Source organism: Scyliorhinus canicula, chromosome 15 (genome assembly GCF_902713615.1).
Source record: "Scyliorhinus canicula chromosome 15, sScyCan1.1, whole genome shotgun sequence".
NCBI classification, from domain to species: Eukaryota; Metazoa; Chordata; class Chondrichthyes; order Carcharhiniformes; family Scyliorhinidae; genus Scyliorhinus; species Scyliorhinus canicula.
In genome coordinates, this window is record NC_052160.1 from 112,024,517 (window position 1) to 112,051,207 (window position 26,691).

General features: G+C 41.3%; 2 protein-coding genes across 3 annotated transcripts in view; both read right to left on the reverse strand.

The window, feature by feature from the left end:
* The window catches only part of LOC119978255 (LEM domain-containing protein 2-like), a 34,831-nt gene extending 19,605 nt beyond the window's left edge, over positions 1-15,226 (reverse strand). Inside the window, exons 1-5 of the mRNA XM_038819735.1 lie at positions 13,965-15,226; positions 6,926-6,966; positions 5,664-5,739; positions 2,121-2,197; positions 87-166 (exon numbers count right to left, since the gene is read on the reverse strand). Of these exons, the coding sequence (XP_038675663.1) occupies positions 87-166; positions 2,121-2,197; positions 5,664-5,739; positions 6,926-6,966; positions 13,965-15,201 (1,511 nt within the window). The 5' untranslated portion in view covers positions 15,202-15,226. The remainder of the gene's footprint in view (positions 1-86; positions 167-2,120; positions 2,198-5,663; positions 5,740-6,925; positions 6,967-13,964) is intronic.
* Positions 15,227-19,210: 3,984 nt separating this feature from the next.
* mlnl (motilin-like) lies at positions 19,211-25,834 on the reverse strand. 2 transcript variants are annotated; one of them, XM_038819458.1, is made up of 5 exons: positions 25,776-25,834; positions 24,550-24,673; positions 23,885-23,998; positions 21,278-21,386; positions 19,211-19,348 (listed from the first exon to the last, which is right to left on the reverse strand). In XM_038819458.1, the coding sequence occupies exons 2-5, from the start codon at positions 24,664-24,666 to the stop codon at positions 19,341-19,343; spliced, it is 348 nt and encodes a 115-aa protein (XP_038675386.1). In that variant the 5' UTR covers positions 24,667-24,673; positions 25,776-25,834; the 3' UTR covers positions 19,211-19,340. The 2 variants fall into 2 exon arrangements, with proteins under 2 accessions (XP_038675386.1, XP_038675385.1); XM_038819457.1 differs by having other exon boundaries at positions 25,742-25,806.
* Between the last annotated feature and the right edge of the window lie 857 nt (positions 25,835-26,691).

Consider the following 26,691-nt stretch of genomic DNA (forward strand, 5'->3'; position numbering starts at 1 on the left):
CACAATTGTGAGATTATGCTCTTTTTTCCTGCATTCAATTATCGTTCATTTGTTCCAACTAGAATTTGAGAGAAAACACAACTCACTTAATCCCAAAGTCCCGGGTACTCTGAATGATCCATTCAAGTGCCTTTTCAAATTTTTCGGAATTTGGAACCTGAGAAGTCTGGGAAAGTCAAGAACAACAATTGATGACTTCACAAACAAACTTTCAAACCCCTCTGCTCGATGGTCCTGCAAAAAATCTATTTTGTCATAGTTAAAATGGTATATATTATTTTCAAGAGAAAATTTCAGGGTACAAAGATTTATGAATTCAAACCTAAAGTTGACATTGAACCACAGATAATTTGAGGATAAGATTTCTTCATTACCCTAGTTAATGAGCCTTGGAATTTCAGAGACAAAACTCAACATTTAGGAATAATAATGGGAAGCAGTAGAAAGTGGTCTCTTATGAAATGTGGTGTCCCAGTGACACGCTCAGCATATCAAAATGATGCTGCCCAGGGAGACAGAAATGTTGCTCGATAACAAACAAGTTTCAAAAGTCACCAATCAAGTATTGTAGATATCAGTTTTCACACATGCTATACAGAGCTACCAGTGTTTCTGGCTCTCAACCGTCAGGTCATTCAGAATTACCAGTAACCCTAAGTCAATGTGCCTGATTCATTAAATGAAGCTGCTGGGAAGATTCATTATTAGATCCATCCAACTTCAGAATTTAGGGAGTCCAGTAAATGTACATTGGGATTGCCATTGATTGCACACATTCCATGTATCAAAAAGAAGCACTACTAGCACATCTCTTAAAGGCAGCAGAAAATCAGCTATTGAAAGAATTTAATGCCCTGAATGTTCAGGCCAATAACCTAGAGCTAAGAATGCTTATGTTTCTTTCCTTCATGTGTGACAAGAGTACATATTGCGAAGTTGTGCCCTCCCAGATCACAAATTTTTATCCATTACAGTTAACAGATCGAAAATCACTGTATCTAAGTGTGCTACTTTATGTTATGCACTCCTAGCACGTGGCATGGAATAGCAAATCTATATGTTTACTGCTCAATATCAGGAATATTAGACACAAGGAATGGAGAAAATGGAAAATGAAAATCGCTTATTGTCACAAGTAGGCTTCAAATGAAGTTACTGTGAAAAGCCCCTAGTCGCCACATTCCGGCGCCTGTGCGGGGAGGCTGGTATGGGAATTGAACCCGTGCTGCTGGCCTGCTTTGGTCTGCTTTAAAAGCCAGCTATTTAGCCCTGTGCTAAACCAGCCCCTGTAATATCGTTCAGATTTTTGTAGCTTCAGATTGACATAGCCTCCCCGAACAGGCGGCGGAATGTGGAGACTAGGGGCTTTTCACAGTAACTTCATTGAAGCTTACATGAGACAATGAGCGATTATTATTATTAATAAAGTAATCTTCTAAATATGCTTGTAACATTTCACTGGATGACAACACAAGGCAGTATAATCAAGTTGTTATATGTATCTATTCCTCGGATTCTGGCCAATGTACAACTCCAATGGAATCAATCCAGTGGTAAGAGATCACCTCAGGGCAGGAGTCTACTTCTTCTCTCCTGAGGCCAAAGACTGATTCTGAAGTACGCTTGCAACTTTTTTTTACTACTTTCAAATACGGTGATGTTACTCATGTGCTGACATGAAAAGGACAATGATTTTTTTTGTGGCGATTAGCCTAAAAGAGCAATTATAATAATTTTTACTGCATACTCAAACAATAGCTTGTTACATTATTCTAATGTCACTTTCTTTCCTCTAAACTGACATTAATTCAATTATGGAATTTTTATGCATAATGCCAATGCACACTAATAGTATTTGCATGAATTTCTTCTGTCCACTATTTTAAAAGACTATTGACTCATTCAAAATAAAATGAGTCAATGTTAACATTAACAGGTGGGCAAACACATTTCTGATGAAAGCATTAACATTTATATGGCAATATTGCACAGCTGAATTTCAAACAAATCTTTGTTACTAATTCCTGTAGTCATGTTTCATTGCCCCATAAGCTGCATTTAACCTTTAAATGATTGTATTTAGTTTGAAAAATACTTTCAGGTTAAAATGCATTACTTACTGCTAAGTGTCTCTTTACTTCAATGGTTGGCACACATTTGCTCTTTAGGGGATATTCAGATCCACATTCAAATTCACCTAGGAGTTCAAAAATTAAACAATACTTTAAATACAATCATTCACTTAATAACTAAATATGTACATTTCTAAGGGAGAGTCAAAAGTCCCAAATTAACTGACACTTTAATGATAAGCATAAATCAATCTAAATGCACATTCTTTGATGTAGCCTCTTATCATATGCTTCTGGAGATCAGAGTATAGTACATCCATCCTTTATCCACAGCACATTACTTTTTCAAAGAACTCCAATAAATTAGTTAAACATGATTTCCCTTTCACAAAACCATGTTAAACCTGCCCGATTACCCTGAATTGATCTAAGTATTCTGCTAGAACGTCTTTAATAATAGCTTCTAACATTTCTAACGGGCAGCATGGTAGCATGGTGGTTAGCATCAATGCTTCACAGCTCCAGGGTCCCAGGTTCGATTCCCGGCTGGGTCACTGTCTGTGCGGAGTCTGCACGTCCTCCCCGTGTGTGCGTGGGTTTCCTCCGGGTGCTCCGGTTTCCTCCCACAGTCCAAAGATGTGCGGGTTAGGTGGATTGGCCAGGCTAAATTGCCCTTAGTGTCCTAAAAAATAAGGTTAATGGGGGTTGTTGGGTTACTGGTATAGGGTGGATACGTGGGCTTGAGTAGAGTGATCATTGCTCGGCACAACATCGAGGGCCGAAGGGCCTGTTCTGTGCTGTACTGTTCTAATTTTCTCTATGACAGATGTTAAGCTAACGATCTATAGGTTCTTGCTTTCTGCCTCCCTTCCTTTTTGAATAAAGGAGTTACATTAGCTATTTCCCAATCTAATGGAATTTTTCCTAGCATAGGGAATTTGGGGAAATTAAAACCAATGCGTCATCTATCTTACTACCAATTTCTTTTAAGACCTTAGAATGAAATCCATCAGCGCCCAGGGATTTAGCAAATTGTTGGAACAAGTTGACAAGTACCACTTCCCTGATGATTGTAATTTTCTGACATTCCTCCCTCCTGTCAAAAGTCAGTTACTTGCATCCTCAATAATGAAGACCGATATAAATTACCTATGCAATTCATCAACAACTCCTTATTTTACATTATTAATTCCCCAGACTCACTTTCTAAGGACCAAAGCTCACTTATGTTTTTTTATCCTTTTTTTTATAAATTGAGAGTACCCAATTTTTTTTTCAATTAAGGGGCAATGTAGCGTGGCCAATCCTTCTACCCTGCACATCTTTGGGTTATGGGGGTTAGACAAACGCAGACATGGAAAGAACGTGCAAACTCCACGCAGTCAGTGACCTGGGGCCGGGATCGAACCTGGGGCCTCAGCGACATGAAGCAGCAGTGCTAACCACTGCACCACCGTGACGCCAAAGCTCTTGTTAACTCTTTTCTTATTTAAATACTTATAGTCCATTTCCCAGAGGTATGATTTCAGAGGATGTTTCAATGGTTCCTAAAATTCAATTAATCCATTACTTTTACATAAATGTGTCTTAAATAACGTAAACAGTTCCATTAGTTACTTTAAGCAGTAACCTCAAAAAACAGAATATGATCAGACGAGAGCCCATGTTCACCATCTCCCTTGTTTCAGTGTTAGTTGTAGACTCCATGCATGTGCCCTCAGATGATTTATGTGTGTTCCCAGTGAAATGTTTTGTACCTTCAGTTGTAACATGTGACCTTTCACTTCCATTCATTTGTCCTAGCCAAAAGGTCTTGTTTACCCCATGTCTGGTATTTTTAGAACTAATAAACAGATGTCTTCAATGAAACAAAACAGAAAGAACATTTTTTTCTCCTATGATTCTACTCCTGAGTTCCTCATAGCATTGTCAAGGAAAGTTACCTCAACTTCTGGAGACTCCAAGTAATCCTTAATAATCTATTCATTGGTGTGGAAATTGGTTGAGCAGAGGTTATACATTCCCATACAGAAGTGTCAGTTATCGTTAGGCAACTCTCACGGACTTGACGAGAGGCAGCACAACAATACATCGCCTGCTTACATCTCTTGGTTATAGTTATGGTTGACGCACGGGGTTCAAAACCAGGGAAAAGCTAAAGACTGATTAATTTTAAGTGTAGTTAAGTAAAAGACGCAAGCTTGATTGAAGTAAATAAAATAATTTACACAAAAAATGGCAGTGTATCAGAAGTTTTTAGACCTTTTATTTTCATCAAGAATGCACAAAATATCCTATTGAATGAAACTAATAATCATAATCACTGTTGTCACAAGTAGGCTTCAATGAAGTTACTGTGAAAAGCCCCTAGTCACCACATTCCGGCGCCTGTCCGGGGAGGCTGGAACTGGCATGAACCAGCCAGGACTAGGAGCATGAGCAAGCCATTCAGCTCTTCAAACCTGCTCCATCATTCAATAAGATCATAGTTAATCTTCCAGCTCAACTCCACTTTCCCACCCTATTTACAGAATTCCTTCGTATGCAAAAAAATAAATGTATACAATTTTGAATATATTCAACAGCCAAGCATGCACAACCCTCTTGGGATAAAATTCCAAAGATTAACAACTGCCTGAGTGAATGAATGGCTGAACTCTTATTCTGAGATTATGGACTCTGAGTCCACCTTCCAACCATGAAAAATGGATTCCATCGAGCATCTTATCAGACCCCCAGAGAGCTTTTATATGTTTCCAATGCAATTTTTTCAGTTACAGAACTGGACAAAACCTTGTGTAGGTAGAAGGGGTTGAGCATCTGCAAAATGACCCCACTGATGACTGAGAAAATTAATACCATGAGCAGTTAAACCACGCAACCAGGTAAATCTCAGGTTTGATACTTGATTATATAGAGTGAGCTAAAATTTTAACTGGGATTGCAACAAAGGCCTCATTGTTTCTGAGCAGGACAGCGGGACAGGGTCCTCTCTCTTATCACGCTGAACAGCAGGTGCAACAAATGAGGAGTGTTCTGTTGAAAGTCACTGATGGTGATTAGTGGGCAAGATATTTGGAACTGTACTTCGAAAGAGAGAACCTGTCCAGAAAAGAATCAGAAAGAATAAAATATTACATCTGATTTTTTAAAGCATACATCTATTCAGAACTGCCCGCTGTCCTGAAGCAGGTGATGCAAAATTACTTTACATTACATATTGCAGTGATATATAGCACAATGCTGTAAAATTAATTAGAAAACACTTTGGAGGGGAGTCGGGCTGGATTTAAGGCACTTGTTCTCTCAAACTTGAATTTAGAGTGTGATTAATGACAAAGACCAGTTAAAATCCTTTAGCCTTGTTGATTGGATGTAATTAATTTTTCAATTAGCTGCATGTCATCTTATCAATAATTTCGATTAAGCAACTTAATCTCTTCTTAAAAAGCTATGTTATGGTAGTACGGTTAAACTCAGTTTTGTAGATTTCATGTTTTCCTTAGCAGCTTACATTTTACCTTTTTGTATTTAAATATTGTAACCTACAGCAAAAATACTTTCCTATTTTGAGTTTATCCTCAAGCTTACCTGCCATTTCTGCCAAATACTCATATGTTTCAGACAATATGAGCATTATGATTTTGTGTTCTTCAGCTTGGCAAAACTGGAAAAAATAAAACTTACTAAATGAAATTAATGAGATTAAAATATTGAGAAAGATAATGCATGAAATTTAACATACATCCAAAAATGAAAAAGGCTAAACTAAGTTCTGTGAAAAGTTTTGTATTGTGATAAATACATACAGGTATGAGAAGGGTCACACATTACTTAATTCAACCTATCTTTACTGATAAGGAAATGAAACAATGTTCAATCGCTCAATTTTGCTTCAGACTGCAAACACCATTTTATTGGCTACGCTATCTGGCATGCTACACTGCACATCTAGAACAGAACAGTGACCTCCAGTGAGCTATTAATGCCATAGCCGAACATCAGCATGTGATATGCTCAACATTTTTGAACTACTTATGTACACTGAAACACAGTTGTTAGCACTGTTGCTTCACAGCACCAGGAACCCAGGTTCGATTTCCGGCTCGGGTCACTGTCTGTACACAGTCTGCACATTCTCCGTGTCTGCGTGGGTTTCCTCCGGGTGCTCCGGTTTCCTCCCACAAGTTCGAAAGACATGCTGTTGGGTGAATTGGACATTCTGAATTCCCCCTCATTGCTCCCGAACAGCGCCAGAGTGTGACTAGGGAATTTTCACAGTAACCTTATTGCAGTGTTAATGCAAGCCTACTTGTGAAACTAATAATGATTATTATTATTACATAATATGTGTATAAATATCAGCATTATGAGTCCAAATCAGCTTTGAAAAGGTTAAAACATGCTTTAGGTTTAGACTAACAATTGTCTGACTTTAAGACAGATTCTTCCTGTGCTGAGAAAGACTGAACTCCACAGGAGTAATTGTTGAGAAGACTATGCCGTTCCATAACGGATTTGTTATGGGTTGCCAACAGGCATTTAATAATTATTTTGGTGACAGTTAGATCTGGAAAATTAGTCATTCATAAATTCAAACGCAAGTTTTAAATATGATTTTAATTCTCCTATTTTGAAGTTGTGAGATAGACTGAAGTGAATTGGAAACGTAACTTTGCTCAAATATGCGTGCACTTCTATTGCGCCTCGTCGATATTGCTAAAGCCACCACATATTGTGGAGGGGTGGAGTGCTTATCAAATTTGGATTTGTATGTTGAATTTTATAACATGTTCCAGACTAAAATCTATCATCATCTACGGGTCAACTTTAATTAAAAAAAGGTTACTCACTGCATCTGTTTTACCACTGCAATCCACTGGCAACATCTTAACTAAAATGAAAGAAAACCATGGATTAGCATGGATTATATAATTCTATAGAAACACAAAGATAGTTAAATACAAACAAGTCTGACAGCATCTCTGGAGAGAGAAGGGAGGTGACATTTCGAGTCTGGATGGTATTCTGTCAAAGCCGTCCAGACTCGAAACATTACCTCCCTTCTCTCTCCACAGATGCAGTCAGGTCTGCTGAGATTGTCCAGTATTTTCTTTTTTTGTTTCAGATTCCAGCACCTGCAGTAATTTTCTTTTATCATCCTGTTAAACATAAGATAAACATAAACATATGCACAGGATTCCAATAATAGCTTTCAGTTTGATGCGTAGAAAAATGGGTAAAAAGCATGTAGTCTTAGAACAATTCACGTGAATAACATTGCAAAGTCTTGTAGTCTTGTTTAAAGAAATATTCAAAATCGGCAAAGATTCAGAATGAAGGTTGAAAATATGCTGAAAGCTCAGAAATATAACTGGTCTGAATTAAAAAAACAATGCCCGAAAAATTTAAAATGTATTAACAGAGCCTTACACGCAAGATTTCTCTTTTTTTTTTAATTGGAGGGCACTCCAGTTTTAATCCCCATTCTATATGGGACTAGATGATCTGAGTTTGAGCAATAGTGTGTGTGAGAGAGTGTGTACGTGTGTGCATGAGCGTGCACCTGTCTGTGTTCAATTATTAGAGGGGGTTTGAATACAGTTTGTGATGACACCTACTATCATACTGATATCTGCCTTCAGTACATTTAGAATTATGTGGAAATGCAGATGGCTACAATACTTCAAGAAGTTTTACCCTGGTATAAGCAACATTGATAATGTAACCTCTAAAGGACGGCACGGTGGTACAGTGGTTAGCATTGCTGCTTCACAGCGCAGGAACCAGGGTTCAATTCCAGCCTTGAGTGACTGTGGAGTTTGCATGTTCTCCCCGTGTCAGTGTGGGTTTCTTCCGGGTTCTCCGGTTTCCTCCCACAGTCCAAAGATGCGCAGGCTAGATGGATTGGCCCTGCTAAATTGCCCCTTAGTGTCCAAAGGTTAGATGGAGTTACAGGGTTACAGGGATAGGACGGGGAAGTGGGCCCAGACACGGTGCTCTTTTGAAGGGTCAGTATGGACTCGATGGGTTGAATGGCCTCCTTCTGCACTATAGGTATTCTACGATTCTACTAATGTAATAGTGTTACATATTTGCTGCACTTAAAGTTTTTCTAAACATTTTATATTTTCATGTTTTAAACATATTTTGACTGGTGAAAATGTTTTAATTATTTGAAAACATGATCTTTATTGACGAAATAAAAAAAATATACAACATTTATATTTACAAACCATTCGCTCTTTGCATTAAATTTCACCCGAAAAACAGTCTTCTTTAATTATTTCTCCTGAGCTGAATTTACTCGTTTCTAAGAAGCTATGAATGTCCAATGACACAAACTAAATCTATTTGTGACACAAGAAACTGTATTTCGCATCATTGGCAAAATGCCTGGTAATTCTATCCTGAAATTGGAAAATTTCTCAAACACATGGCACAATTCATCACCTGACTCAAGGACAAGTGGGAGTGGACTCAAATGGACCAAGCAATAACTTCACGGTATTTGAAAACAAACAAAAATAGAAAAGTAAGCTCTTTACCACAAGAGCAATTGATTTAATAATAATATAATAATCGCTTATTGTCACGGGTAGGCTTCAATGAAGTTACTGTGAAAAGCCCCTAGTCGCCACATTCCGGCGCCTGTTCCGGAAGACCGGTACGGGCCAGGTAGATATACCAGGTAGATGTTTACCTGATAGATTAGTATATATAATGAAAAAGTGCCTGTCTAAGTCAGTTGTATGATATAAATATAGTGTGGCTGCCCTGTATTTTCATAATACCGCACCAAAGCTGCACAGTATGCTTTTAAATTTTTATAACACTTGTTTTCATCATTCCTTGTCTCAACAAGAATAAAAAACACACGTGTTATATGTATTGTATAACTAGTGGCTACATGACCACAATAGACAGCATCTGTTGTGGATATTAGTTTTTCTACAAGGGTGTATAACAATTATTAACATATGAATTTTAGGAACAGGAGTAAGTTATTAATACCCCAGCAGCTGCTCTGCTATTTAACTAAATCATGGCTGATCTATAACTCTATTTATCCATCTTTACTCTATAACCCTTATCCAACAAAAACCTATCTTAAAAATGGAAATGATTCTCGTATCCCAGCCTTTTGGTGTATAATATAAAGAGGATTTGACTGCCAGTGCTCAGGAGTTGCACATGGCTGTGGCTGCAGTTTCTCCACTTCTAATTCAGAGTAGTAGTAGTCTATTGTATTGTAACACGAGCGATCACAAATCACTATATAAAATAGTAGATTATTCTGTTTCAGTATAATGAGATGATAGAGAGGAAATTCATATGGAGCGAGTTTCAGAGATCGGAACCAAGATGGAAGTGTTGAAAGTGAAAGGATCAGAGGGCTTTGTACGTCATTACAGATATGGAGTAGAGTGAGGCCATGAAAGGCTTAATAAATGAGTCCAAGAAATTTGGATATTTTATTTGATTAATTCTGTGATTGGACAACACTTGCTAAACAATCCTGATTGTGCTAAGAATTACTGAATGCCAATTTAACATTATCAATCAGGCCCACAGTGTGGCTCATTTATACATGCTAGAAATTACATACACTTACACACAGGGACCAGTCCTTTGCAGTCAGAAGGAAGCTCTCCACACGTTGCACTTTTTTCATCCAAACAAAATCGTAGGGAATGGTCATTCCCTGGTTCATGCCCCAAGACAATGGTTGACCATCAGAATTCATCTGCTCGATCTTTATCCCTAGGGCCTTTTTTAAAAGAGTGACCAGCAGCATCATGGGATTTGTTTGGGCGCATGGCACCCCAAGGGTGAAGAGGGTCTTCTTGGAGCGGAGTAGGGATGGGGGGGGGCTGGCGTTGCCCAACCTCTCGGGGTATTACTGGGCGGCCAACGTGTCGATGGTGCGTAAGTGGGTGATGGAGGGGGAGGGGGCAGCATGGAAACGGATGGAGAGAGCGTCCTGTGGGGATACAAGCCTGGGGGCCCTGGTAACGGCGCCGTGGCCGCTCCCTCCCACGAGGTATACCACGAGTCCGGTGGTGGCGGCTACCCTCAAGATTTGGGGGCAGTGGAGGCGACATAGGGGAGAAGTGGGGGGCTCGATGGAGGCTCCGTTAAGGGGGAACCATAGGTTCGTCCCGGGGAACATGGATGGGGGATTTCGGGGATGGTATAGAGCGGGCATTAGACAGCTGAAGGACCTGTTTATCGACGGAAGGTTTGCGAGCCTGGGGGAGTTGGAAGAGAAATTTGGGCTCCCGCCGGGAAACATGTTTAGATATCTGCAGGTAAAGGCATTTGCTAGACGGCAGGTGGAGGGATTCCCTGCGCTCCCCGCGAAGGGGGTGAGTGACAGGGTGCTCTCGGGGGTCTGGGTCGGGGAGGGGAAGATATCCGATATCTACAAGCTTATGCAGGAGAAGGAAGAGGCGTCAGTAGAGGAGCTGAAAACGAAGTGGGAGGGGGAACTGGGGGAACAGATCGAAGACGGGACATGGGCTGATGCCCTGGAGAGGGTAAATTCTTCCTCCTCGTGTGCGCGGCTTAGCCTCATCCAATTCAAGGTGCTGCATAGGGCCCACATGACTGGGACGAGGATGAATAGGTTCTTTGGGGGTGAAGATAGGTGTGCCAGGTGCTCGGGGAGTCCAGCGAACCATGCCCATATGTTCTGGGCATGCCCGGCATTGGAGGAGTTCTGGAAGGGGGTGGCGAGGACGGTGTCAAGGGTGGTGGGATCCAGGGTCAAGCCAGGATGGGGACTCGCGATCTTTGGGGTTGGGGTAGAGCCGGGAGTGCAGGAGGCGAAAGAGGCCGGTGTGCTGGCCTTTGCGTCCCTAGTAGCCCGGCGAAGGATTTTGCTACAGTGGAAGGACGCGAGGCCCCCAAGCGTGGAAACCTGGATCAATGACATGGCGGGCTTTATTAAGCTTGAGAAGGTTAAATTCGCCCTGAGAGGATCGGTGCAAGGGTTCTTTAAACGGTGGCAACCTTTCCTCGACTTTCTGGCTCAACGATAGGGTACTGGGACAGTAGCAGCAGCAACCCGGGGGGGGGGGGGGGGGGGGTGAGGGGGGGGGGGGGGGGCGTTGATTATGTTAGCTTATTTTATTTAAATTTGATTTATCTAATTTTAATTTATGGTTAAGTTCTCTTGTTTGGGGGGGGGGGGGGGGGGGGGAATGTGATACATGTGATGTTACGGTATGGGGGGAATTGTGAGTGTTATGGGGCTGTTAGTTGCATATTACTGCTTTTTGCTATACTTTTTGTTATATTTTCTGCAAAAAATTCCAATAAAAAAATTAAAAAAAAAAAAAAAAAAAAAAAAAAAAAAAAAAAAAAAAAAAAAAAAAGAATTCATCTGCTCGGCTTGAATTTAAACAAAGCTGGGCAGCTAATGGCTGCATGCTGCATTCTCTATGGCAATGCCTCCGCCAATTGGAGTTCACTTGCCTACCAGTCAGCACTCTTTTCTCATGTGGTATAAATTGTTTTTGCCCTGTTATAATTTGGTAATTTATTATGAGCTACCCTGATGAGTGCAAGACGAAAGGCTTAGATATCATGGGCGAGATTCTCCGTTTCAGAGACTAAGTGTTGACGCCGGGGCAGAATTGGTGGACTTTAAAAAAAATTAATTTATGTGATGTGGGCATTGCTGGTTAGGCCAGCATTTATTGCCAATCCCTAGTTGCCCTTGAAAAGCTGGTGCAAAATTGGTGCCGGTCCCAGAGCAATTCCGGAACCATTAATGGGTTAGCACCGGTACCACATGGAACACGAGCGATTCCAATGAAAAACAGTCGGATTCGGCGGGGTGGGATTGGCACTCGAGAGGCTGACAAGCTGCAGCCGGATATGAGCACTCCAGTCTCCACACCTACACTCATTACAGCAAACAATGTGGCACTAGAACATAGAACATAGAACAGTACAGCACAGAACAGGCCCTTCGGCCCTCGATGTTGTGCCGAGCAATGATCACCCTACTTAAACCCACATACCCGTAACCCAACAATCCCCCCCCATTAACCTTACACTACGGGCAATTTAGCATGGCCAATCCACCTAACCCGCACATCTTTGGACTGTGGGAGGAAACCGGAGCACCCGGAGGAAACCCACGCACACACGGGGAGTGAGCAGGAGCACATGTCCATCCCAAAGATGGGTAAGCTGGGGCCAGAGGATACCTAGAGGGGTGGCCTGGGGAGAGAACCATACGACCCATAGCACTAGGCTCACAGTGGGCAGTCAGCAGCATGCGCAGTCGCGTGGCTGCATTGCAGGCTGCGGCAATGTTGTTCAGTGCCTGCCCACCCCGGAACATGGCCCACCTCCTGATCGCCCCCGCTACTCCGCTCGAGCCCTGGCAAAAGCCCACAACTGTCAGCACATTATGGCGATGTTGGACACTTTCTGTACTCCGTCTCTCCCCCCTCAGCAGCCATGGCGTCTGTTTCCCAATTTTTGAAACCACAAGTAAAACTCCCCATCAGTAATTCCTTTTGGCAGAGGCGGAGCATTGCGGAAGTGGTGGAGAATATTGGTCAGGCACGCTAATGATATGCCAACGGCATTTACTGTACATGTGGAGTAGAATGCACTGACGCCGCAGTCAAGGTGCCGGCCACAATTTTCGCCTCACGCGTCATTCTCCGCCTAATCGCGTTTCCCGATTCCGCCGTCAGCCAATGGAGAATCCCGCCCCAGGTATCTTTTCACTAACAATTTGAATTGGGAGACACAGTGGAAATTAGAGAGGACAGGGTGATGAGACCTCAACAGGGTTAAGTTTGGACAATAAAGGAGTTAGGAGAGTAACAGTACATTGCCCTAGAGATATATAGGATATAAGATTTGAAACTCAGCTAATGTATTTATATTAGGTGAAAGTAGAGGATAGATCTTTTCTTCAGAGATGAATACTGGGAGGATTGAGAAACAGTCCTAGGTGTCATTAAGCACAGATCACAAAGTCCATTACCAAAGCAAAGAAACTAACTTTAACTAAGAGGATACTGTTGTATTAATGGAACCATTCTGTATAAAATTGAAGGATATCATTTTGTCACTATACAGGTGACTGATTATATTGTATCTGGAGCAGTGTGTCCCATTTTGATCTTCCCACATGATGAGTGATTTAGTGGACGGGAGGAGAGCTACAAGAATGTTTCCTCGCACAAAAAACTTCAATTACTCAGAAGGACCAAGGTCCATGGTCCACTTACTTTACAGCAATGCAGTCTCACAGATATATAAAATAATCAATGACCTGGATAGTGGTCCCATGAAAATTTTCCATTTAACAGATTGGACAGGACATGGGGACATGAGTTGAATTGAACAGAGTAGAAATGAACTGGATGCTAGATAGTTCTTTGTTCCCCAGAGTGCGGTAAGCTCCTGGAATACATTATTGGCTGATGGTGGGTGCTAACTCCCAGTATGTCTTCAAGAAGGACGTGACTGAGGCAGAGATTGCATTATTTCAGAGTAGGTTACTCAGTCCTTCAAGTCTTCACCGTCAGTAAAATTCTGGCTCATCTTCAGCTTCCTGCACTATCCCCATACCCCGCAATATCCAAACAGATTTTATTCTCTCTTGTCCATGAGTTCCTACCCTTCTCCCAGAGGAGAGGGATTATGGAATTTGTATTTAGTCATAAAGCTCTGGTCATCATGGAATGGGATAGGATTAATGGAACAGCTATGTTTACATCTTAACTGAGTCAAATTACTTTTTGTTATGCATCTACTTAGTCTCAGTATTTCTCACAATATTTTATTTTGTATTATCACCAAAATCTGTAAACCAAAACATCGAGACTAGTTACTTCAAAAAGTAATGTGTGTACTTACTATTTTCTCCTATATCTTCTTCAGATCCTTCAAGCAACCCTAAGGTTTTGACACAGATTAACCCCACCAGAACAAGACAAAGAACAATCGTGGCCACTTGGAGAAACCATGATAGGTAAAACTCAAATTTATCTAGACGATTCTTAGGTTTCAGCACTTCCTTCTTGGGAAGCCCACCTGGGGTGCCTCTTGTGTAGTGTTCATTTCCAGACAAATTATCAGAATTTCCTCTGTAACGACGGTCAGAATAAAAGCGGCCCAAATTCTTTGAATATTGATCTGAATAAAAGCTGCTCGACCTTCCCGTATGTACATCTGAACTCAGGCTGTCAGATTTCCCTGCATATCGATCTGAATACAAGCTACCAGATTTCCTTGTGCTTGTATTTGAGTTCAGGCTTGGATATTTCCTTGTCCATCGATCTGAACTCAGGATGTCAGATATCCCCGTGTATGGATCTGAATATAAGCTGTCAGATTTCCTTGTATATGGATCTGAATATGAGGTGTCAGATGTGCTTGCATATGGATTGGAATACGAGGTGTCAGATTTTCTTGTATATGGATCTGAATATGAGGTGTCAGATTTGCTTGCAAATGGATCGGGATATGAGGTGCCAAATTTCCTTGTATGTGTATCAGAATATGAGCTGTCAGATACCCTTGTATATGGATCTGAATACAAACTGTCAGATTTTTTGGGATATGAATCTGAATACAAGATGTCGGATTCTTTTGAATATTGTTTTGAATTCAGACTCTGATATTTCCCCGTGAATCGATCTGAATATGAGCTGTCAGATTTCCTGCCGTATGCATCTGGATTGAAGCTACCAGAAATCCCGGTGTATCGCTGCGAACTCAGGCGGTCAGAGTTCCCCTCGTGTCCGCCGTCCACAGCTTGAGGTCGATCTGTGAAGTAGCCAGCCGACGTGCCTGTGTAATGTGCGATGGGAGGCTCGGCCTGCTCGCGGTCTAACTCGGTCTGGGTGTTGGAGGTGAAGCCAGGCCTCCTCCTTCTGGCCTGCTCCAGGGCCGGGCTCTCCACCTCCCGCTGCCTGAGGCTCTGGCCACTCCGCGGCGCCCGGCTGCTCTGTTCGTTCTGCCGCTTTTCGGAGCGAAGCTGGTCCAGTTTCTTGAGGTACAGGGACCGGGTTGTGTCGGTGATGGGCCCGACCGAGCAGCCCAGGGCCTTCAGCTCGCGCCGCAAATCCTTGTCTCTGGTTGTAGACGCCATTTTGCACCCCGCCGCCAGTGCGCCGGCGCGGCCCCAAGCCCCGCGCGTGCGCACTAGGCATGTTGACTCTGTCCAGTAGGTGTGAACGGACCAGAAGCTCCTGGGGGTGAATGTGCACAAATCAGTGAAGGTGGCATATGACAGTTTGCGAAATGACCAAAAAGGGGCACAGGATGGGTGGCACGGTAGCACAGTGGTTAACATTGTTGCTTCACAGCGCCAGGGACCACTCCCCCCCCCCCCCCCTGCTTGGGTCACTGTCTGCAGAATCTGCACATTCTCCCCGTGTCTGTATGGGTTTCCTCCGCGTGCTCCGGTTTCCTCCCAAACGTCCCGTTACGTGAATTCTCCCTCAGTATACCTGAACAGGCGCCAGAGTGTGGTGACGGGGAATTTTCACAGTAGCTTCACTGCAGTGTTAATGTAAGCCTACTTGTGACACTAATAAAGATGATTATTATTGTTAGGATCTTGGGCTTTTGAAATAGAGCCATGAAAGTCATGGTGGCCCTTTCTAAAAGACCGGTTCAGCCTCAGCTGGAGGACTGGGTGCCTAACAGCACAGTGGGTGTACCTACATCTGAAGTACTTCAACGGTTCAAGAAAGTGTCATAATATACATCCATGTATATGATGGAGTGCAGACAGGCAGTGATTGACACACAGGATGGCCAGTAAGCCCACAGAACACAGCAGCCAATCACCAGACAGGACACGACCACTATAAAGCCAGAGGGCACCAGTTTTCCCACTCTCTCGGGATCCAGCCTCTGAGACAGTCAGAGCTCGTGAGCAGCAGTCAGTGCAAACACCATGTGGTAGTCAGTGAGTCTGATCAGCCTAGCCTCAGGTCTCCAGTCAAGTCAGCATAGTGTCAACCCACAGTTAAGCATGTAATATAGTTTGATGTTAAATAAAATCGTGTTGCATCTCATCAAGTGTTGGAAGTCTGTCTCTCTCTACACTGCATCAAACGCATAAACCCAACCTACCCAACACATCAGAAAGCAACTCACCACCACCTTCTGAAGGGCAACTAGGGATGAGCAATAAATGCTGGCCTAACCAGCGAAGCCCACATCCTGTAAATTAATTTTTTTTTAAACTCTGAGGACCCAACTTCAGGAGATCTGAAGGAATAAGTGAGGGTGCAAAAAATATCTGAATATGAGTCTAGGGATTAGGACCTTCAGTTATATGGCTATATTGGAAAAGATGGAGCTGTCTTTTTCAGAAAAGAAGGGCAGAGGTGATTTGATAGAGGTATTCAAAAATCATAAAGGCTCTGCAAGAGCAGTTGAAGTGAAACCTCCTATTGGCGGAAAGGTCCAGAACCAGAGAACACTAAGGTTAATGGTTAAAGAACCAACGGCAACATAAGAAAAATATTTTTTCGGCAGTAATATACCTCCTGAAAGTGTGGTGGGGGCAGATACAATTCTGGCTTTCAAAAAATAATTGGATAATTATTTAAAGAAAGAAAATTGAAGGAATAGGCATGGGTGTGGGACCAGCTGTGTTATTGTGGAGAGCCAGTATTGACATAAAGGACCAAATGACCTCCTGTTCTGTAATCATTTTATAATCTTTGACTTTTGAAAACATTTTGAGTACTCAATTCTTTTTTTTTCCAATTAAGGGGCAATTTAGCATGGCCAATCCACCTACCCTGCACATCTTTGGGTCATGGGGTGAAACCCACGCAAACACGGGGAGAATGTGCAAACTGCACACAGACAGTGACCCGGGAGACGGGAACGAACCTGGGTCCTCAGCGCCATGAGGCAGCAGTGCTAACAACTGTATGATTCTTTGAATTAATTGCGTTTTGTGGGATCTTGGAAAATGTTTGCCACTTTTGGTTATATAAGTATGCTCCAAAATAATAATTCATGAACATGAAATAATTTGATACATTTCTGAAAAGTGTGATAACGTACTATTTAAAATAAGCATTTTACTTTACTTGTCCTAATGACCGGTGTTTACCAATCACTTCATCTTGGGGTGAGAGGGAAAGGGGTGATGAAGAGAAAAGGGTCATTATCCCTCTGTTTATGGCATATAGTTAACACCTGAGTTTTTCTGTTCCTGAAACAACCTATGACGTATTGTTATTTCAAGTACAACTGTGTTGGCTGCCATGGCAAATTTATATTTCGGGAGCACAAAAATTAAAAGCGTCCAATAAAGCCGAGAATCATTAATCCCAATAGTGTGAGATGGACATAGTGAAGGGTTACCACTGGCTTAATTTATTTAAATACATCTGCTTCATACATTGCTCCGGATAATAAAGGAGCCCTGGAAATTTCGCCAAACCAAAAAAGAATTTCGCAACAATGTAGTAACACTTTACAATATTGATTGCACTTCAAAAGTACTTCATTCACTGTAAAGTGCAATGGAATGACCTGAGGTCAACTTTTCAATGAACACTTTATTGCCTCATTTTCCGATGCAATACCTGTATGTTGAGTTAGCCGGTCCCAGGGGAGGTAGCGATAGGGATTGCACAGTTGGCTGCTGTGTCTCTCAGCTAGTGATGGTGAAAACTAAACTCTATTCTGATTCCTGATTGTTGCAGAATAGTCCTCTGTTAAGAAACTTAGGCTGTTTGGCTAGAAGGGATAGAGAAGGATTGGGCTCAGTTGTAATGACTTGTCCACATATAAGAACACTCAGTGGGCTCCTCGGCAGAGGAGGGATTTGTGGATGTGACATGTGCACTGTTTTAAAATTAGTGGCCGCCCTTATAAGATAAGAGATGAGGGGAAAGGTTGTGCGACTTTGGAAGTCACTGTCTCAGAAAGCATTCGAAGCAGGATCAGTGAATTTTTTAAGGTAAAGGTAGATAGATTCTTGTTGGGCAAGGGAACCAAAGGTTATTGGGGGTAGAGGGTGAATGTGGAACTCAACACAAACAGATCAGCCATGACCTTATTGAATGGCTGAGCAGGCTCCAGGGGCCAAATGGTCTACTTCTGCTCCTATTTTGTATATTTGTATATAAGAGAGCTACTTGTGCCCCATTTGTGTTCCTAGAATCATGGCTGGGATTCTGTTGGGCTGATGATGATGTTGCCTACTGGCCGGAGAAATGGTGGGGCACACTCACATACAACACCCCCCCTGTCAGTTCCACGGGGAAGGCCCAATCAAGTGCCCTTCAGGCATTTAAGTGGCCACAATCGGACCTTCCCCGCAATTGAGGTCCCTGTGGATTGAAGTCCCGCCCACTGAGAGCTGCCTGTCAATCAGAGGATGGCAGCTCCTCATGCCACCAACACCAATGGGAATAGCAGCAGTTGGCGGCAGTGCATCCACCAGAGTCCCAGGTCCATCGTGGGATTGTGGGGTGGAAGTCATGGGAGAAGGGTACAGGAGAGTCAGAAGCAAGGACAGAGGATGGCTTTCAGCTCACCGTTATAGGACAGAGATTAAGAGAATTGTTTTCCATCAGAGAATTGTGCAACTTTGATCAGGCACAGAATGCCTGACAATGAGGGGGGGGACAAACCTGCCACTGGCAAATGGGTGGACTTCGGAGGGTGCAGGAAAGCTTTGTGGCTACCATTTAACTCCTGAACCAGTACTCAATGAGATGGGATAAGGAATAATGGATGCCAATTGGCTCATTAATGAGCCTAATTAACACCCCACTGGTGTCGGCTGGGAATTTTGTGTCCGCCTCTTCCGCCGTCCGACTTAGTCAGGAGTTGGGGGGGGGGGGGGGAGGTTTGCCACTGCCAGAGCACTGACACTAGGCCTCTCCCCCGTTAACTGGGTCCAGCCGCCATGTTTTCCACCATGACAGACTGCATTAAATCCAGCCCCATATCTCAGCATAACTTACTGTTTTCTTTAGAGATGGCAAGAAACATGATGGAGAAGTTTTAAAATAATCCACAAAGTGAAGGAAAGATTAATCACAAGACTGCTCCAGAATTGTGACACTTAATGCTGCATGAAGCATGTATAAACAGAGCAATTCAACACTACACAGAAGTCATAGTTACATTACAACTTTATTAATTACGAAACATCACTATCCATAACAGTTTCCCACAATCTTTTGATGTACAGGTACAGAAAGTATGAATTATACATCGATATTTAACTGGTCTGATTTGTTGATGTCATTTGCCTGTAAAAAAAATGAAATTGCTTTCAGTGTTTATACAGTTTTCAACATCATATAATCCTCACACAATATCTAATTCATAAAAGCAACATTTGATTTTAATAATGTTTATATGTGAAGAAAGGACTGGTGACAATTATTATCGTACAGGTTGAAAATCCCTTATCCGGAATGCTTGGGGCTGAGTGTGTTTCGGATTTCAGAATTTTTAAGATTTCGGAATATACTGCACACATGCGGTGTGCATTCAGAACTGCGCATGTACGGCGCACATTGGGAACTGCGCATGGCGACACGGTAGCACAGTGGTTATCACTGCTGTTTCACAGTGCCAGGGTCCCAGGTTTGATTCCTGCTTGGGTCACTGTCTGTGAGGATTCTGCAAGTTCTCCCCGTGTCTGCGTGGGTTTCCTCCGGGTGCTCCGGTTTCCTCCCACAAGTCCCAAAGGACGTGCTGTTAGGTGATTGGACATTCTGAATACTCCCTCAGTGTACCCGAACAGGCACCAGAATGTGGCGACTAGGGGATTTTCACAGTAACTTCATTGCAGTATTAATGTAAGCCTACTTGTGACAATAAGTATTATAAAAATTAATGTGCAGCGTGCTTTGGGAGCTGCACATGTGCGCCGCACATTAAGAACTGCGCATGTGTGGAACGTTTGGAACTGTGCATCGCCCGGGAGCCTTGTGGGATTTCCCACTCATGACATCACGTTGGCGTTCAAAAAAAAGTGCGGATTTCAGAATTTTTCGGTTTTCGGAATTTCGGCTAAGGGATGCTCAACCTGTAATTGACGCCTCAGAGTATGGATAACTTTTCCAATCAGTTGCACTCGTCCTGAATGACACCATAGCATACTGAACCCCAAATTTAGACCTCAAACATCTGCTGCAATTTTTATTTCATGCTGCTATCTGAAACTATTTTGGAGATACATTAATCTGTTTAGAATAAATGGATTTAGACTTTCACTAAATAAAACAGCATTTTCATATGAATGAATTAAGCATTGGACTTGTATTCCATGATAAACTTTTGGGTAATAACTTTTTATACTGTTTTTTCATTTTTCTCATGCTGAATTGCTTGAAAGAGTCTCGTCAGCAGATGGGAAACTTCTAAAACATGTTTATAATCATTGAAAAACTGGCAGTCTGACAGTTTTATTTTCCATGTTTATTAGACTGTCATATTTTACATGAATATTACTAATATTGTTTTTTGTGTAGTTAAAGAATATTGTAAGGATTATTACAGGAATAGAAATTTCATAAACGCTTGATCCGGATTTGACACTCTTTTGATTTGAGACTGATTTTTTTCTCATAAATTTGTTCAGAGATTACCATAAAGATTTTTAATTGTGCAGTTATATTTTGTTAAATAAATTTGAGATTAAAGACAATGGGACAGGTGTCTTCTCATTTTATCAAAAAATTGTTGAACCTACTCTGTAAATGGTGAGGTGAACACTAATTGGTTCAGAATTACTATCATTCGTGTAGGTAAAGACAAAGTTATTATGAAAGTAATTTCAAGAAACTCTTAAACCTTCAAATTCGAAGCCTATTGGCCAGGAGCAGGTGGAGGGAAACAAATGATCAATAAAAAGTAATAAAGCATCTATTGTCACAAAAAGCCAATTCATTTTTTAAAAACCCTTTAATTTTTAAGAGATTTTAATTGCTCAACTAAGCTGAAACCTGAAGCTGGGTCACATCAACAATAACTGTGTGAATTGAAATAAATTTATTGAACTAATTTATTCAAAAATAAGTGCTGAAGTATAATTGCCGAAAGGAGAGATTTCATTCCTAAGTTAACTATTAGCAGTATAGTACAACATGATCATAGCATTGTTTTAAATTTTAGTTTTCTCTTAAAACCTTGGCGATGGCATTTCAAAGACTGAGTAAAACCTGTCTTACCATTTGTACCTTCTGACAAAATGATCTTCAGGAGCTCACCCAGGAGTTCTTTGTACTTCTGAAATTGTTTGATATTCATCTTGATTCCAATTTCCAGTGGAACGCAGAACTGCACAAAGTTTATAAAGTAGAAAATAATAAAATCAGATACAAATGTTTCTGTGAATAATATGTGGCCTCCGCAGTAATTTGAATTTGTCCAGTTCTTTTAATGTGAAAACAAAATCTCTCATTGCTTCACAGACCTATAATCAGACAAAATTGGACACTGAGTTAAAGGAGACGCCAGGAGCGGTGGCCAAACACTTGGTGAATGAGATGGGTTTAAAGTGTGTGCGTGGGTTTACCGTGTGTGCGTGGGTTTCCTCGGGGTGCTCCGTTTTCCCCCCACAGTCCAAAGATGTGCAGGTTAGGTGGATTGGCCATGATAAATTGCCCTGAGTGTCCAAAATTGCCATTAGTGTTGGGTGGGGTTACTGGGTTATGGCGATAGGGTGGAGGTGTTGACCTTGGGTAGGGTGCTCTTTCCAAGAGCCGGTGCAGACTCGATGGGCCGAATGGCCTCCTTCTGCACTGTAAATTCTATGTAAAGGATATGGAAAGGCACAGGGAATTTAGGGAGGGAATTCTAGAATTTAGTAACTAGATGGCTAGGCATACAGTTGTCATTGAAGGGGAAAAGAGATGGTTTAGATAAGAGGTAAGAGTCAGAGGAACATAGAGCAGAATTTAATGTGTCTGCAATCTGCAGTAAAATTTGGTAGTACCACTGTGTACCCGATCTCCAGAGGTCCTGATGGAATAAAATTACTGATTGGCAGCAAAAACACCGGCATTGGGGTTGTTGTGTCTCTACCTCCACCCCTGCTGAGAAAAACATAACAACAGGCGAGTGAACCTGGCACCTTAAAATTCTGATTTTTCTTTTGGCCCAGCAAGTTTATCCACTATACAGATGAGGTATTTAGGGGGGCATTTTACACTTACTGTTTTTCTATTCAAAAGTTATGTTGAATAAAAAAGGTGATTCAATATTACTATATATACCTAACAACTTTGATATTAGTGCTCATGATAATAATGAGTTATGCTGTTCTGTCACTGCCCCCATTATCATTTTTTATGTTTCTAGTAATATTTCACTTGTGTAACTGCAAAACAGTTATCAATAGAAATTTGCTCTCACTAATATTAGAGCAGGAATTTTATTTTATTTTGAATATTATTTGACACATCATTAAGTTAATTCTACTCTTGTTCTGGAAGTTTCAGCTTCAATGAGGGCAGTCTAAAATCTAGGTAATTCTCAGCATCCTCTGGTTCCGGGAGTACCTTCACCAGCCCTGAAATCACGACCAACTAGATCCATTTTTTATAATATACCTGGGAGAAGCAGCAAAAATCTTTTCTGTCAATTAGCTAAGAGGTCTATTCTGAGTTTTCAGAGAAGTATTCATCCATCTTTGTAAAATGGCAGAACATCACAATATAAGACCTCACTTTGTATTTTTGACCATCTGTAGGTATTTTTACAAACCAACCTCTTGAACAAAAAAGCAGCAACAAGTTACAATCTATATAACAAGCTACTGTTTTGTAGATATTCGGCTCTTTCTTCTATTATTAGTTTCAAACTGTACGAATTAGCCATTCTAACCTTTCACTCTGAAGCTACCAAACAACTCAATCTAATTCTGTTCTGATTAACTCAGCTACAGTCCATTCTACTGAATTCAGCTCATTGAATAGCCCCAAAAATAGTTCCTGGTCAATTTTGAATTTGAAAAAGTGTCAGATTTATTCAAAAATAACACGCTCACACAAACAACTCCGTACATTATAAGTAAATTTGGAAGTGACTACATTCCTTTTGACAGCCATTCAGTTATCTAGGCTATCCTCCCAATGCTGTTATTGAATTGAGCTGGGAAAGGAACTCTGATGCAGCTGTTTTTAAACTCTTATTTCTAGTGATGAGTTAAGCCAAAGTGAAATGAAAATGCTTCATTATTCTCATAGGTGCCTTTGATAAGTTCTTATCAGTGTAAATCTTCTTCATCTTCTTGGGTTCTTTGCCCGTCGGCAAGTCCAACCCACAGCATCGTGATTTCCACCACGTGTAGGGCAAGAAATCAGGTCCAGAATCCACCCCAGCCAGTGCAAGGATCAAACTCTGAGCTGTTGGCACCAATCTGATCCACACCAGCTATCCAGCCAACTGCCTCCCCCACGATACCCCCACCCATGGAGTCCATGTTGCTGTGGCAACATACATTTTTACATGCATGTTGTAGCTTGGAGCTATGGATAGTGATGGTAGATGCTCCAGTTTCCTTCCACCACATGGCTAGCCAGGAATCTCTCCCACTCTTGCCACCTGACATTGGCTAATATTGGAAAGATTTCCAACTTGATATTCAACCAGTTTGGCTGTATTATGAACAAACCTTCCATGATCATCAAAGCCCTGTATATAACTTGAACCTGAGATTCTGGCTCAGAGGCAGGGTGTTACCTACTGCACCATAAGACCACACATCAGTATAAATATATGATACAAGAAACAGTTTGAACAAAGAACTATGCTACATTTTTGCATTTACGTACCTTTATTGTGTCTTTCATGTCTTCCATTCCCAACACTTCTGATAAGCTATGTTCCTCAGACCTCTGTTGGCGGTGCACTGGCACCTTTTTTCCCACTCTGATTCTGTCATTTTGCTTTGAAACAAGAAGATATTGTCAAGTGGCATTTCATAGGAATATAGGAATTAGGAGCAGAAGAGGCAATTCAGACACTCGAGCCTGCTCAACCATTCAATCAGATCATGGCTGATCTCTTCCTGGTCTCAAATCCACCTCCCTACTTGTTGCCCATATCCTTTAAACCTGTTTTTTTTAAATCAGGAATATATCTAACTCCTTCTTGAAACCATTTAGAGACGCAGACTTCACTGCACTATGGGCAGCGAGTTCCAAAAATTCACCATCCTCTGCCAGGAGTAGTTCCTCCTCATCTCAATTCTAAATATACTGCCTCTCAACCTACATTTGTGACAGCAATAACAGCAAACAGATTCTAACAAAACCAGATGTTTCTTTCACAAGGCAAAATTAAGACACATCTGGACTGTATTCTATGTATTAAAATGTGACCCTTTTTTCTTCGGTACTTAAATATTGCAAACTTTTAAAGAAGAATTGGGACAATCAGCCATTGCTTAAAACACAAATCAGTCAGTATTTGAACTGTATATAAGTGTTTTACTTACAAGTTTCTTTTGGTAATCACTTGGGCTCAGAAAACTCAGGAACCCCTCAGTTTCTTCAGCCAGCATTGCTACAATGCAAACCACCATCAGACTTATCATTACACTCTTCGAAATCATCTTTGACCTGAAAGCAAAAAAAAAATGTTTTTTAAAGAAGGAATGAATGTTTTAACCCAGATCAGTCTATCTGTATGAAAAATACAACACTGCAGGAGATAATTTATCCATGTGTCGATTCATTTATTCATCCAGACTTACATACAGTATATCAATTACCATTAGCTGGAAATACCTGATTCTAATTTGAAACTATTAACTGGCAGATTGAAAATCCAAACAAACCAATAGTTCTGACTTGAAAAGCAGTTCAATCTTCATTTTTCCAGTGAGCAGTGAGATAGCGTTACCGGTGGGAGGCACGGTAGCACAGTGGTTAGCACTGGTGCTTCACAGCTTCATGGTCCCAGGTTCGATTCCCGGCTTGGGTCACTGACTGTGCGAACTCTGCACGTTCTTCCTGTGCCTTTGTGGGTTTCTTCCGGGTGCTCCGGTTTCCTCCCACAGTCCAAAGATGTGCAGGTTAGGTGGATTGGCCATGATAAATTGCCTTTGGTATCCAAAAACTGGGTTACGGGGATCGGGTAGAGGTTTGGGCTTAAAAAGGGTGCTCTTTCCAAGGGCCGGTGCAGACTTGATGGGCCAAATGGCCTCTTTCTGCACTGCAAATTCTATGATTCTATGAATCCTTTAAAAATGACTTTTTACACATTGGTTTAAAGATATTATTTTGAAAGGATTTACTTGTCTCTGCATATATCTCTCCGCCACCTTCCAGTGCAAGTATGATTGTCTACCTTTCTATTTTTGAAAATAAAAATTAGTCAATCTAGGATCTCCAAAAGAAACAAAATACATTTCCTCCTCCAACTTCCAAGACAGTTAAAACTGAATGTTCGGAAGTGAAACTGTGCACAACCCTGTCATCATGCATATGCAGAGCTCTCTTCCAGGCAGAATAAGTGACAACAACTTAGCAAAAACCAATACTTCAGGACTTCACTGATGTATTGGTGCACTGTAAGGAAAACAAAACAACCACATTTGAGGTTAAAATATGTATACGTTTCTGACTTGACTATAACACACAATAAATACATTTTATCACTCCACATACACATTTTTAAATTCTTACATATAAAATACTGATATCTAATTGCAGTATTTACTATTGTGATTTCTTCCTCGTGGAGTCCTCTGTTTTGCAGTTCTCCTTTTCAGATACACCCTTGCTTGCTGAGCTTTTATAGTGTTGAGAGATACTCCTGTATTGAATACATCATCCTTGTACCATAGCAATATAAAGCATCTCCTTCCGAAACAAAAAATTCCCCTTGAAATATTTTGTTTGCATAGAAACAAATATATTTCCTATTTTCTGTAAGTACTCAGAAGAGCACACATCCTTGAAATGTAATAAAACTGAAGACTATTACGTGTAGGATTGTTTCCAGAATCACATTACAATGTGATGACAGGTAATGCATATTGATTGATAGATTATTCAGCCATCCAGATGTGTGCAGTATTATCTTTATGGTCTGTAATCATTTTTGATAATAGCAATAAAGTCACTATCCAAATGTCAGGGTAGCTTTTTACTTTGGTATATTTTTATGTATTACAGCTGAAGCATCATTCTGAAGGCCAGATCGCAGGTTCAGATTTTCAGAATGAAAAATAGACTACAAAATATTTTTTGTCAAATGAGGAGTAACATAAAAAGATTAATGAAAAGTGACTGATTTCAGGTTCTGATCTTTTATTTATGTTTTTTTAAACAGGCTCACCTTATGTAGCATGAGATCAATCTATCAACCTCAGTCTTGATTCAGATATACTCTAGATGCATAGTGTAATGCCACAATTTCACAACTATGTAAAAAAGATGAATGGTGCGAAATTCAGAAGCCAGCGCAAGTTGACGGAAGCTTCCCAATAGATCACCCTGCGAGGCAGCGACCGGTACCTAACGTCAATTAGAGCCAGAAATGATCTCCCAGGGGCTTCACGGTGGAAATAGCCGTCCCACCAGCTGATTCACCTCGACCGCACATGGCAGCCCCCCTCCTAACAAGGGGGAGC